This window comes from Chiloscyllium plagiosum, chromosome 15 (assembly GCF_004010195.1).
Source record: "Chiloscyllium plagiosum isolate BGI_BamShark_2017 chromosome 15, ASM401019v2, whole genome shotgun sequence".
Taxonomy (NCBI): domain Eukaryota; kingdom Metazoa; phylum Chordata; class Chondrichthyes; order Orectolobiformes; family Hemiscylliidae; genus Chiloscyllium; species Chiloscyllium plagiosum.
Genome location: NC_057724.1, coordinates 39,394,913 through 39,409,790, shown reverse-complemented (window position 1 = coordinate 39,409,790; position 14,878 = coordinate 39,394,913). Strand labels below are relative to the sequence as shown.

Sequence of the window (14,878 nt, the reverse complement as noted above, 5' to 3'; positions counted from 1 at the left end):
TTAATCTACATAGGCATATGCAAATTAGTAGCAAGAGGCCACTCAACCCCTCAAGAGCACTCTATTATTCAATAGGATTATGGGTGAACTGATGACTCCACATACACATCTATCCTCAATACATTTTCACTTCCATGCTGACAAACTATATCACTGCCTTAAAAAAAGTATTCAAAGACAGTACTTTTACTGCCTCTTGCTCAAAATACTCCCAAACGGAGGAAAAAAGTCTCATGTCTTAAATAACTAACCTTCAATTTTGCTACAGTAACTTAGAGTGCTCGATTCTCTAAATAAAATCCTTTCCATATGCATTTCAAGACGCAACAAGAAGGTCAATATTTCAATCAGGTCACCTCTTATTCATCTAAACTGAAATGATTACATAATGGAATCCAACCAGACCATAGGGCGTCTGGCTGATTACAGAGAGGTGACTGATGGTGGTTTAACCAGAGAGTCACCACATCTCAATTGAGAAGCTCAGTGCTTCAGTTGGGAATTGAACTAATGCCGTTGACATCATACTGCACCGCAAACCAGACATCCAGTCAACAGAGCCTAGCCTATTTAACCTTCCATCAGTCCCTGCAACAGCTTTTCATTCTAACCAAAAAACCCAAATGTTGATACAACAAAATGTTGTCATGACGAATAAATCATTTACAAGTTTTCATCAAGAAATGAGGGGATTTGGAATGAATAGATGACTTCAACGTCACCTATTCAAACTGGACATTAGTTATTCTAGCAAATGGAATGTTGGAATCCAAGAGTAGGGAAGTTTTGTGCAACAGAACAGCATTTTTTTTTAAAAAACTGTATCTTGAGTAAGATGTGGAGGTGCTATAATCTAGAATAAGACATATGCCATTTTAGTTACTATACTCAAATCATTATTTGTCCTGGGGGCAGTGCAATGAAGGTCATCATACTAAACTCAAAACAAATTCTGTCAGGCCTGCTGAGTTTTTCCAACACTTTTTATTTCAGACCTCTAGCATCTGTATTTTGCTTTTGTTCTCTACTGATTCTGTGATGAGAGTTGTCTTAAGAGGATAAACTTAAAAATCACAACACCAGGTTATAGTCCAACAGGTTTATTTGAAAGTACAAGCTTTTGCAGCGCTGCTCCTTTGTCAGGTAGCTGGCTATCAAATGAAGGAGCAGTCCTCTGAAAGTTAGCACTTCCAAAAAAAAACCTGGACTATAACGTGGGGAGTTGTGTTTAAGTCTGTCCACCCCAGTCCAACACCACCACTTCCCCATCATAGCTACCATTGGTCCTGAGGCGGCTCACTGAAGAGATTACTTAGTATGGTGACGAAACGTTTGAAAGCAAAACTTCCAGCTCAGCAAGCAAACCTACATCCATATATTCTAACACTCCAATAACAGAAGATAACGGACCTGCAGTTGCAATTTTTTTCTCTTTTTAAAATAAGGGAGTTACATGGGCAATTTTCCCATTCTGTGACTTTCCCAAACACCAAGGATTCCTGAAAGATTTTTACTAGTGTATTTAAGGTTAAGTGCAAATATTTTGTCGTATCAGTCGAATTTTGGAAAAAAAAATCTACCACCATTTAATTTAGTGAACACAACTGCTTTAAGGATAGTTTTTTTTTTAAATTATGCAGTAAAGTGTATTAAGTAGGAGTTACTTAATCAATCCTAGTTCTTGGCACATCTGTCCTTCTAGTGGGAGGTCAGAGATGGAGTAAATTGTGTTGTTGGACTAGTATGAACAAACTCCTATAATCTTTGAGATAGAAAGTGAATTGTAACATACATTATTACACAACATATAGTTTTATTCTACCTTGTCAAGACACAGATTTCCATGACGTTCTGCAATGGCTTTGCGAAAGGTATGGGATAGTGGATATAGCATACTGTGATGCGGATGGACAGATGGCAGCCGATTTTTCTCCAGTTGGTCAGCTACTATACTGACTAATTTTTTCATTCGCTCATCATAATCTGTCCAGTCACATACAATCTAGAGGCAAAAAAAAGGTTGAATTTAAACCAATTTGTTGACATACAGGTGTACTTTTAAATTGCCACTACACTCTGGTCATTCCCACTTAGTGATTCTGAAAAGGAATCCATACAAGGAAGACCATTCTCAGCACTCACACAATAACCCAATTTCAGGTAATTTAGCAGCTACCACTATGTTCCCTTGCCTTATTCCTTCGGAATCAAGTTCTATCTTGCACGAAATTAAAACTGCAAATCCATTTTATATATGTGCCAAGATAATAATGAAATCTACTTGACATGTCAAAGTTCTTAACTGTCAAATAAAAAAAATGAAAATAAGTTTTTTTTCAACTCTGCATCAAAATCAGCTAAGATTCATTGTCGATACCCTCACTCTTTGTCTCTCCTTTAAAGGACAAAAGGATAAGATCCTCTAGTTGTTTTTATGCAACTAATTAGGACATAATAATCAGCTGGATTGCGTCAGTCATGTTGATGGATTTATTGAACTGCTGTGCAATGCATTCGCAGTCCTTCACGTCTTGCTATAGTTACTAATAGATGTCTTTGGTCAAAGATTCCACTCATCTTGTTTCTGTGGTCTGGAGGAGAATGTGTATGGAGTATGAGCGTGCAGGGAGGGAGTGAAGTTTTGAGTTTTGTGGAGGTGTTCGGCTGAGCATGACTCAGCAGATGGAGATTTGCAGTTGATGGTGGAGTGCTGGGGGTAGGGGTAGGAGTAGGAGTCGTGGGTCAGCAGGGTGGAGGAGCATTCATTGTGTAGAGCCATTTAACAAAAAGAAAAGCATTCAGTATGTAATGTCGGTTGACAAGGTGAAAAGCCTTCATTATGTGAAGCCAGTTATTCATTGTGTAACAGCAGATGGCGTGGTCTTTGCTGTTGGCGCTCGCTGATTGCAATGGTCACCCAATCGGTGTGTGTTGTCTCGTCTGGATGCTCTTCTTGTACGTGACTGTATGATTCCTTGGGAAGCTGCTGTTCCAGAAAAAGACCAAGAGCTCGTGTCTTTGTGCACATGGGCAGTCGTTCTCTCTCCCTCCAGAGCCCGGGGTGAAGATGAAGGAGGTGAAGCTGTACTGTGCCACTGAGTATTTTGCTTTTACTGGGGGGCAGGGGGAAATGGTAGAAAGGAGAGCAGGACAACATGGATGGCTGTTATGATTTCTTCTTTGTTCAAGTCTCTGAATAGTGTATCAGGGAACACCATCATTGCTTCTTCAATTACTTTTGCCAACTGTGAATGATTGCCAGATGATGGTGCAAAATGATGCTTTACTGCAGGTTTAAAAAGGGAATTATTGTTGAGCTTTCCAAGCAACCTTCAGCTTGCTCAGATTCTTTGTCCCATGTTGTCAAAGGGAAAACTATCCTTGGATTCACTATGCATCATGGTGTGTTCTTGTTCCAAATTCTCCATTTTTACTTATCAACCTACTTTTATGACAATGAAAAAAACTTTTCTTTGAAAATAAAATTTATTTTTCCATTCCACGTGGAAGTTGTGCAATTTTGCTTTCTTTTTAGATAGCTCAGACTCATCATTGTTGCTTCACCCTATTGTTCATGACATCACTCTTCTGCTGGTCATGCTGCAGGTTCGTCTCTGCATCTGTGCTTCTGGGGCATCCAGAATGTTCCTTGCTGTTTGCAAGAGCAGAAGCACAGAACGTTACTGCTATTTGGATGCAGTTGGTTTCCAGGGCCCCTGATCAACTTACGTTGCTTATATGTGGACACATGTGGACATAGTATTTCCTATAATTTTTCTTGATCCTGCACACATCTATTAGATAGCCAACTGATGAGAAAAGCTGCACATTTATGGAGAAAGAGCAGAACTGCTCTCGCAGAGTCCACATTGGAGGATTTTTGGCCCATCATGTCTATATTGCTAATACTAACAAATACTGGCCTTTACATGTCAGATCTTAGATATTTCCTGTTCCTTTCTCATGTTGCCACCACAAAATTTGCTTTACCCTGCCATGACAGTTCTTGAGATGAAAACTGAAAAACAATGCAACAAACTAGCAAAATCTGAAGGGCGTGCACTTCGCTCTAGCCTTATGACTTCTGAAAGTATAAGCACTGCAGTCGGATGATGATCAGCATGTGCAGTGTGGAAAGTGAGTCGGTGGTGGGATCACCTGTCTAACAAGTCTGCGCTTGACCAATTAATTAAAATTATGTTGAAGATCATGGACTTAAGATGTATTATAAGTTGGCCTTAGAATGGAGAATATTTGTATTTAAATCAGCTTCCTATGTGCATATGTTCTGACCAAAAGCTAGAGGATAAGTTCCTTTCTGGATCCACAGTGTGCTTGACAAAAGTAGAATGCATTGAGTTGGTGTAACACGAAGATTAACCCCATCAAAACGGTTACTTTTTAGAAAAAAAAAGTGTATTGTGATTCGGAGTTGAGAGTGCGGTGCACCTTCTCCTGTATTGTTTCTGTTTTGATTTCTCAGCAGCGGTTCTGCATGCAGAAAGAAAATAATTCAGCGGTTGTTTTGTAGTTGTACTTCCCAAGTTTATTTTGCAGAAAATGACACCAAATTTGGAGGTGTAGTGGACAGCGAAGAGGGTTACCTCAGATTATAACAGGGTCTGGATTAGATGGGCCAATGGGCTGAGGGGTGGCAGATGGAGTTTAATTCAGATAAATGCAAGGTGCTGCGCTTTTGGAAAGCAAATCTTAGCAGGACTTATACACTTAATCGTAAGGTCCTAGGGAGTGTTATTGAACAAAGAGACTTTGAAGTGCAGGTTCATAGCTCCTCGAAAGTGGAGTCACAGATAGATAGGATAGTGAAGGCGGCGTTTGGTATGCTTTCCTTTCTTGGTCAAAGTGTTGAGTACAGGAGTTGGGAGGTCATGTTGCGGCTGTACAGGACATTGGTGAGGCCGCTGTTGGAATATAGTGTGCATTTCTGGTCTCCTTCCTATCGGAAAGATGTTGTGAAACATGAAAGGGTTCAGAAAAGACTTACAAGAATGTTGCCAGAGTTGGAGGGTTTGAGCTATAAAAGAGAGAGGCTGAACAGGCTGGGACGAATTTCCCTGGAGCGTCGGAGGCTGAGGGGCAACCTTATAGGGGTTTACAAAATTATGAGGGGCATGGATAGGATAAATAGACAAAAAGTCTTTTCCCTGGGGCGGGGGAATTCCAGAACTAGAGGGCATACGTTTAGGGTGAGAGGGGAAAAGATATAAAAGAGAGTTAAGGGGAAACGTTTTCATGCAGAGGGTGATAGATGTATGAAATGAGCTGCCAGAGGAAGTGTTGGAGGCTGGTGCAACTGCAACAGTTGAAAGGCATTTGGATGGGTATATGAATAGAAAGGGTTTGGAGGAGTATGGGCTGGGTGCTGGCAGGTGGGAGTAGATCGGGTTGGGATATCTGGTCGGCACGGACTGGTTGGACCGAAGGGTCTGTTTCCGTGCTGTACATCTCTATGATTCAGATTAAGACTCCCCTTCTCAATCTACCATTTTGATGTAATGTGAACAGGCAAAACCCAACAGCTTGTGCAATAATGCCTCTTCCACAATTGCTAGCCCCTTCTTCAGCGAAAACATCTTAAGTAATTTTGCTGACTTATTTCATCAACGTTTTTCAGCAACAGGGATTTTAGTTGACTCAATTCTTCTATGAATACTTAAAATGTTGTCAACCTAACACAGCCACAAAAATGTTGAGAGTGGATTTTGGAAAATGACAAGCAAATCAAATCGCCATTGTTTTGAGGCTAAGCAGAGAAAAATACTGAGTCAGACTCAGCAATGATTACACCTTAAAAGCATAGAGAAGCAATGAATGAAATGGCAAATTAAGTAATGGCATGCATTTAAAGGGATCCTACAGTACATGAGAATATATGTGGTTTTCAACCATCTCGAATCCTGATCAAAGATAACTTAGGTAGATAATATCCAAACAATGGTAAGATCAGTGTGGAGGACAGTAGAGTTTTGGTTCATGTATTTCAAAAGCCAGCAAGGACAGGATGATTCCACTTGCCCAAGTACTGCCTGAAACCTGGGCAATTTTGGATGGTGACTATGTTACAATTTAAACGGATCCCACTGTGGCTCAGCCACAGAAAAAGTAGCTGTCATATGCAACTTGCCACCATGAAAACTTAAAAAAATAAACTATTGATAATGAGGGCAAGTTAAACAAATACAACACAAAAAAGGTCAAATATGATATGATATGCTAGGTAATGTAGATAAAGACAGGTGGGAGGTGGTGGTCTCCTGGCTGCTAAAACATAGATTAACTTGGCCAATGTACCAAGCAAAGCTCCAAAATCAAAACTCAACCAGACAGTGCAAACACAGCAGCCAGGTGCTAATGACATCAGCACAATGTAAAAAGGTAGACCCAGAGTCAGAGTGAGCAAATGCACAAATCTGCAAGAGACTCTGGAATTTATTCTAAGCTTAAAAGGGATGAATAGGATTAGAAAGAGTATATTTAATATTAATGTTATTGTAACTGGTTTCCTAATAAAGTTAGGAATGTTTTGCATTGGTGCTGCTGTCTTCGCAGTGATTTGACCAATTCTGTTCTGTGGGACACCTGGTCAAAACACATTTGTAACATTCTGGTCAGAGTTGTCTCACTGGTTTTAAAACGAGGACCTAGACAGAGCTCAAATGGAAAGTAATGTCAATAATGTGTTAGCCCAAATAATCTATGCTGTAAATGCTATTATTCTCTACAGTGAGACAGATAAGCATTTCATTCAGCTTTAAAAAAGGTATTATGATCAGAAGCATACATTATTTCCACAGGCAAATGTAACTGAAAGGCATGCTGCTTACTGTTAAGATATCTGCACCAATCATTTACAAATTCTAAATATTCTTAAAATCATTGCTGGAGTGAAAGACCAATGTGTGCTCCACTGGAATAAGTGCACTCAATTCATGAGGTTATCTTGTTACCTGCAAACAGTGTGCCAGATTACAGTATGCATCTGGGAAGTCAGGCTTTAGCTTTAGGGCAGTTCTGTAGGAAGCAATGGCTTCTGGAATATTTCCCGAATCCTACAGAGAGAGAAAAGAGAGAAATATGTTCTGTTTTATTGGCAGGAAAACATTACAATTTCAATCTTCAAATAATCACATCAGCTGTAAAGTACTGTCTATATATACTTTTCATGAACTGTGCACTCAAAATCCACATGATTTGCTTATGATACAAATTACTTCCTAATGTGAAGATTAGCTCACTGAAGTCACCAAACATTGTTAAGTCTTACCTTATGAATTGAAGCTAGGTTGCTGTGAGCATCAGCAAAAGCGGGATTGATCTGAATTGCTCTTGTATAGCACTGCAAGGCACCCTGCACATCTTGCATTTCTTTCAGTGTGTTTCCCATATTTGAGTAAGCATCAGCGAAGGTTGGACTGATTCTGTCAAAATAAAAGTTACACTTGCAAATCAATAAGATTAGATTAGATTACTTACAGTGTGGAAACAGGCCCTTCGGCCCAACAAGTCCACACCGACCCGCCGAAGCGTAACCCACCCAAACCCATTCTCCTACATTTACCCCTTCACCTAACACTACGGGCAATTTAGCATGGCCAATTCACCTAACCCCTGCACATTTTTGGATTGTGGGAGGAAACCGGAGCACCCGGAGGAAACCCACGCAGACACGGGGAGAATGTGCAAACTCCACACAGAGAGTCGCCTGAGGCGGGAATTGAACCCGGGTCTCTGGCGCTGTGAAGCAGCAGTGCTAACCACTGTGCTACCGTGCCGCCCATTAACAGTCATCATCCTACAAGTCAGCCTAAAGCAACTGTGGAAAAGGAGACATGGAAATCCAAAGTACGAAACACAAAGAAAACATACCTATAATTTGTGGGAAATATCCCTCACACTTTCAAAATAAGCTTGAAAGGAGTCAAATATTTGACTGTCTAGGAAAGCTGCTTCTGATATTACAAAAGAAAAAGATGGCGGCCTAGTGGTATTACTCAAGACCGTTAATCCTGGGTAGTGCCAGAAGCCTGGGTTTGAATCATGCCAGGGCAGATGGTGGAATTTAAATTCAATAAAAATCTAGGGTTAAGACTATAATAAAGAACCATGAAACTGTTGGGAAGGAAACTTCCATCCTTGTCAACAATTTACGCAGGACCCACAGCAATATAGATGACTTTTAACTTCCCTCTGGGCAATAAATACTGGCTGAGCCAGCTACACCCACATCCCATGCATTAACAAAGACCACCACCTTGGTCACATTAGTGAATATACCAGCACATCGACAGTGTGAGCATTCACGCTGCTGGAAGTTGCAAGACGAAACTTTTTTTAAAAAAAGCTTTCTTCAACCAATTTCATTTCTACAGTTAATACCTGGCCTGAAGATATTACCCAAATCATAGTCTAGTCAGAAACCAAAATTCAGAGGATAAATGAATTTCATTCACCAGATTTATATTCACATTACTGGCATCCACCGGAGCAAAACTCTAAACATAGGGAACATGTTATTGTTTTTAGGCCCCTACTCGAAAATCCAGTCTGACAGTCTGGTCACAACTTTGATACATTTGCTTCAGAAATGAACTTTCAACCCGATACTGATGCTATTCAAAGACCCCTATTTCCATTTCCATCTCAAGTGACCTCTGTCTCAGCTCATTTGCTGATGAACCCAACATTCAGTCCTTGTTCACTCTATACTTCCTAACCTTAAGGTCACTCAAACTACTGATGCCCATGTCTAACTTGCAGCAATTTCCATTTTACTTTTGAGTTTTCTGCATATATTAACTCACTATAAAAATGTTTTAACATGAAAATTCTCAAGTTTTCTCTCAAATCCCTGATGGCCTTGCCCCTTTTTCCATTCTAGTCTTTTCCTGCTCCACTAAACATTTTATTTAATTGTCTAGAGCATTCCCATTATGACTGCTCCACCTTGCTGGATATTCCGTCAATTGTCAAGTCCTCGAATACTCTCCTTTGACTTGACCTGTTCACCTGGGTTTCCTTCTTTTCAGACGTACTTGTGACCAAACTTTTGGTCACCTGATCTAATAAGTCATGTTGTGACTTGTTGTCATACTTCATTATTATGCACTTGCAAGGTATCATTTCATTATGCTAAAATGATGCTATATAAAATCTATTACTTTCAGGTTCAATCCAAAAAAAAGACATCTTAATGATTTTCAGACTTAAAAATTTAAGACAACTACTGCCTGCACAGAGAACTGTCCCATGTATCACTGCATTTCTTTGTACTTCAAGCCTTCTATTTCTTATACTACTAGATACTACACATTTTGGATGAAAGTTTTGCAATGCATTGCAACTACTCAACATTTTAGAAAAATGAAGAATGAATGGCAAACCGCAAAATAAAATGCTCAGAATTTCTACTATATCACTTGAATAGGAGCAAGAGAAGAGAAATGTTGAATACATTAAATAGATCATGCAAGTGGGCAGTTACCGAATAGCTTCCTTATAATGCATTAATGCGTCCTGCAATTTTCCCTGCTGTTGCAGCACACTAGCCAAGTTCGAATGGGCAGCTGCAAATTCTGGAAACACCTACAGCGTCAAAAAAAAAGTTAATGATTATTTCATTCTAATGCTGCTCAACATTCTATAATTTCAAACACATGCTATTAACAAGAGTCCAACTTCCATTTGTTTATAATTCAGAAAGGAAAAATGTGTGGCCCTTTGTGAGATTATTTTCCTCAACCCATCATCAATAGTTGATGGCAGCACATGGTCAGTCACATCAGAAAGAAAATTCCAGCAGTGCTATCCACTTTGTGAATTTGGTTCTCTATCAGAACTCTACATGTATTACCAAAATTTATCCCAGTTCTCCACATTCAGAGAGGTTTGAATCCAAAACATGTTATTCCTGCTGGGAAAGGCTCAAATGGATATTATATACAATATTCACAGAATCCAATATGGAAACAGGCATTTGGCCCATGAAGTCCACACTAACCCTCGAACAGCATCCCACAAAACCCAGCCTCCAAATCCTTGTAACCCTCCATTTTCCCAGGGTTAACTCACCTAACCTGCAAATCCCTGGACACTATGGGCAATCCACCTCACATTCACATCTTTGGACTGTTGGACCAAGACAGACACACAGAGGCTGGACTCCAACCCAGGTCCCTGGAGCTGTAAGGCAGCAGTGCTAACCATGAGCCACCATGTTGCCCTCTTGACAACAGTCAAGTGTCACTGTTACTACATGGAGTAAACCCCTTGCTTAATTTAAACTAACAACACAGAAAAGATTTATCCCGTGCAGCTGTGAAAATTTGGAGAGGCCAAGAACTATTCAAAATAAAAATTAACAAATTTCTTAAAGTATAACAGAAAAAAAAACTATTTACAACTTCCACATGCCTCTTTTACTTTCCCTTTGATAATACTAGTCCGATAAAACCCCCAATTAAGATTTACTGAAAAAAAAACAAATTTCAAAACCAGCTAGTGGTCGTATCTTTTCTTTATCTTCCTCTGTAGAGTTGCTCTCCAGGTTTGTAAAGATGTTTTTCTCGGTGCAAACTCCTTCTTTAGGCAGATGCCTCAAGAGTTCTCCCCCAACGATTCAATTTTTCCCAGTCTTACATGCCCAAAGCATAGGACTGTGTCAATATACTAAATTCAAACAGGATTAGAATTTGGTATTTTTTGGGGGTACAATTTAAACTGATTGGCCAAATTCAAATTTTTGTCTCCAGGCAACCAGCTACCCTAGCTGGACTACATGTTACATTGTATCTTTTTCAGAACACTTGGTGCTGTCAGGTAGTTCTACTAGCTTTTAACTCTTAAATGGTACAGTATACCCACATCTTCATAACACTTGCTGACAAATGCCTGTTGACACACTGACTCACAGGTAAACAATTCCTACATTTGATACACCATAAAAGTGGCTCATCTCCACCCTTTCAAAATTACAGTAATCTAAATCCCTAGATTGCATCTGCACAGCCTTTTATTAGATTTTTTAAAACCAGCATCATTTTGGCAACTTTTAGAGTAGTACTACACCAGGTCCCCAATTACCAAAAGGTTTTTTTTTAAAAAAAGCCAATTTTCCTTTAATATACTTAAAATCAAAATTCTGAACTTAGTGGTGAGATCTCCAACAAGGTTAGTTTCCAAAATTTCATAGCAACTTTGACAAAAGCAAATCAAAATACAGCTTTTAACCAGTTTCAAATCCACCAATTACCAAGGTTCTTCCGCCATCATCTCACCTCAAGAGCTTTCCGATACAGTCGCACAGCCTCTTCAATGTTCCCTTGCTCCCTTTTGATATTAGCCAAGTTGTTGAGAGAGTCTGCATGTGTGGGACAGAGACGAAGTGCTGTATTGTAGCATTCCTCTGCTTCAGCAACCTACCAGGGAAAGAAAGAAAGCAAGTAAAAAAAAAACTTGTACTTACACTTTCCATCACATGAAATGGAAAACTGTTTCTGTGGACTAAAACAGTTGTTATTTCCTAATGCATCCCATCTATTCATTCATCTGTCAGCCTTCATAAATTTACTTTTCTCAACAAGTATAACAAGTGACAGCAGTCATCCTTGTCCAAAAGGACGCTGTCCACTTCTTAACTGACAAATTCAGAGCTGTTAGAATAATTTGCATACAATACATAGCCTGTAACATTACCAATTTCAAGTTCTTACATTTCCCTTCTCCTTTAGTGCATTAGCCAGGTTGCAGTAGGCATCTGGAAAGTGAGGCTGCAGTTCAATGGCTCTTCTATATGTGTCTATCGCCAGATCAATTAACCCTTGTTCATAATAGACACAAGCCAGGTTTCCATGAACAACTGCATGATTAGGACTCAGACTTAATGCTCGCAGGTATGCTGCCACAGCCCTTGGGAAATACAAACACATTACATAAGCAATAGAAAAAAAAAGTCAAGTCAATCTAGTTTATAACAAAAACAATTCTGATAACATTAACCACAGGGGTGGGGAGGGTGCATATGATTTGTCTAATAATAAATCACATTCGATAAAAATAATGAACAATGCATTAATAACAAAATTAAGGTATAAAAAATTAAACCTTTCATATATCTGACCCATTCAATACCAAGAGTTTTTTTTTAAAACCTCCATTTTACAATTTTCTCTATTTGCCACACACATCTTTCCCTGCAGGGAAGCACACTGGATGTTTCTCTAAAAAGGAACAATTGCTTTGCCCTGTAACCATCACTTCTTTCACAATGATCTTTAAACTTGCACAGCCTGCTTTCAAACCCATCCACCAACAGAAATCATTTCTCTCCATGTACACCGCTCTTACAATCGTGATTATGTCTACCTAATCACCTTGCCACTATTTCTTTACAATTTAAAAAAGTCTAGATTCCTCCAATCCACATAACTGAAGTTCATTACTCCTGGAACAATTCAAGAAACTTTGTTATAATCAACTCAATCGGCTTCAAATCCTTGCTAATGTGGGGTCATGGAGCCAGATGTACAGCATGGAAACAGACCCTTCTGTCTAACTTGTCCATGCCAGCCAGGTATCCCAATCCAATCTAGTCCCACCTGCCAGCACCCAGCCCATATTCCTCCAAACCCTTCCTATTCATATACCCACCCAGATGCCTTTCAAATGTTGCAATTGTACTAGCCTCCACCACTTCCTCTGGCAGCTCATTCCATACATGTACCACTCTCTGCGTAAAAAAGCTGCCCCATTGGTCTCGTTTATATCTTTTCCCTGTCACCCTAAACCTATGCCCTCCAGTTCTTGACTCCCCCACCCCAGGGAAAAGACTTTGTCTATTTATCCTACCCATGCCCCTCAATTTTATAAACCTCTAAGGTCACCCCTCAGCCTCAGACACTCCAGGGAAAACAGCCCCAGCCTATTCAACTTCTCCTTGTAGCTCAAATCCTCCAACCCTGGCAACTTCCTTGTAAATCTTTTCTGAACCCTTTCAAGTTTCACAACATTCTTCCTATAGGAAGGAGACCAGAATTGCATGCAATATTCCAACAGTGGCCTAACCAATGTCCTGTACAGCTGCAACATGACCTCCTAACTCCTGTATTCAATACTCTCACCAATAGAGGAAAGCATACCAAACGCCTTCTTCACTCTCAAGGAGTTATGAACCTGCACTCCAAGGTCTCTTTGTTCAGCAATACTCCTTAGGACCTTCCCATTAAGTGTATAAGTCCTGCTAAGATTCGCTTTCCCAAAATGCAGCACCTTGCATTTATCTGAATTAAACTCCATCTGCCACTTCTTAGCCCATTGGCCCATCTGATCAAGATCCCATTAAGATCGGAGGTAACCTTCTTCACTGTCCAGAACACCTCCGATTTTGGTGTCATCTGCTAAGTTACTAACTGTACCTCTTATGCTCACATCCAAATAATGTGCTCAGAACAAGACACAAAACTCCAGTTAAGGCCAAATCAGTGTCCATACCTTTTGCATTTATGCTTTGATCAGTTGGATGAGAACCAGATATTGGTTAAAAAGTAGTTATCATGTAGATTTATTTGGATGCTGTTCACTAGCATGTCAGCCCTTATGAATTGGGAGTTGGCATCACTGCTCTTAAACAATGATCCAGATAAGATGTGAAGATATTGGAGTTCAGGACTGCAGTGTTCACCTACTCCAAGTAAATCATAAAATTGAGAGAGATTGGGCTCATGATGAACAAACTGTTTAACTTGAAAATGAGCAATAGTGTGTGCATGTTTGAGATTTAATGGCCTAACAAAGAATGAAATGTTAATTAAACAAAACAATTATACCAGATGAGAAGGTTTTAAAGACTTCAGCATTAACCACAAAGCAACAGAACGTCAATTTCAGTGGGTTTAGAACCCCAGGCTAATGCTTTGAGGCACAAGTTTCAACCCCGCCAGAGCTGATGGAAAAATTTGAGGTTCATAAATTTCATCTAGCCTAATGGTAGCAGCGTCAGTATTGCAAAAATAACCCATCTGGTTCAATGCCCTTTAGGGCAAGAAATCTGCTATCCTTGTCCGGTCTGGCCTACATGAAGGGGGTTGGTTAGATGGTCAATTTGCAATCCAAAATGATGTCAATAGCACAAGCTCAATTCTGATATCAGCTGAGGTCACCATGAAGGTCCTAACCTCACCTCTTGGCTGAGACGTGGTGACCATCAGATTGAACCTATCTCTAATCGGAGAGCAGTGCTCTGGTCCTCTGAGACTAAGACTCCTTTACACTTGACTCTAAACGTGGGTGATTCTAAACTGCCCACGAGTCAGCTGGAAATGTGCAATAAATGCAATGCCCAGAGGTAATGTGTGTTTGAACCCTTTATCTCAGCAGTACCCTTATAAATCAAGCCCCAATGACAATTCACTACCACCTCCAACCTAAAGTTTCTTAGGATGCCACAGCTGCAAGCTGTTTCTTTCTGGTGAATTCCCATGCATTCACTGAATGCTTTAGCAGCTGAAATCATTCCCCAAGTCACCTAAAAAATACCAAATCAAACTATCACTTGACCACAAATCACATTCTTTGCAGCTGTAACTTCACACTCCTCGCTCTGTTCAAACACAGTGATCTTTGTAGGTTTGAACTGCATGTACTGCACACAGAACAGAAAACCTTTTAACTGTACTTCAGTACATGTGACAATAATAAATCACATCAACTTTTAAAGTTTTTTTAAAAAAAGGAGACTACTGTTATAAAGAGCCAGTGGATGTCATGTATTTGAATTTTCATGAAGTCTCACATAGATTAGTAAATGGAATCAGTGCCAAAAGGATTGAGAGGAATATCAGATTGGGCACAGACCTGGTTAATA

The 14,878-nt window shown here is 39.8% G+C and overlaps 1 protein-coding gene across 3 annotated transcripts in view; it reads right to left on the bottom strand.

The window, feature by feature from the left end:
• Positions 1-14,878, bottom strand: part of LOC122557248 (UDP-N-acetylglucosamine--peptide N-acetylglucosaminyltransferase 110 kDa subunit) — an 81,691-nt gene that overhangs the window by 37,328 nt on the left and 29,485 nt on the right. For all 3 annotated transcript variants that reach the window (XM_043704749.1, XM_043704748.1, XM_043704750.1), the window contains 6 exons: positions 11,730-11,925; positions 11,295-11,435; positions 9,503-9,603; positions 7,286-7,439; positions 6,969-7,070; positions 1,823-2,002 (listed from right to left, as the gene is read on the bottom strand). In XM_043704749.1, coding sequence (XP_043560684.1) covers positions 1,823-2,002; positions 6,969-7,070; positions 7,286-7,439; positions 9,503-9,603; positions 11,295-11,435; positions 11,730-11,925 — 874 coding nt within the window. The remainder of the gene's footprint in view (positions 1-1,822; positions 2,003-6,968; positions 7,071-7,285; positions 7,440-9,502; positions 9,604-11,294; positions 11,436-11,729; positions 11,926-14,878) is intronic.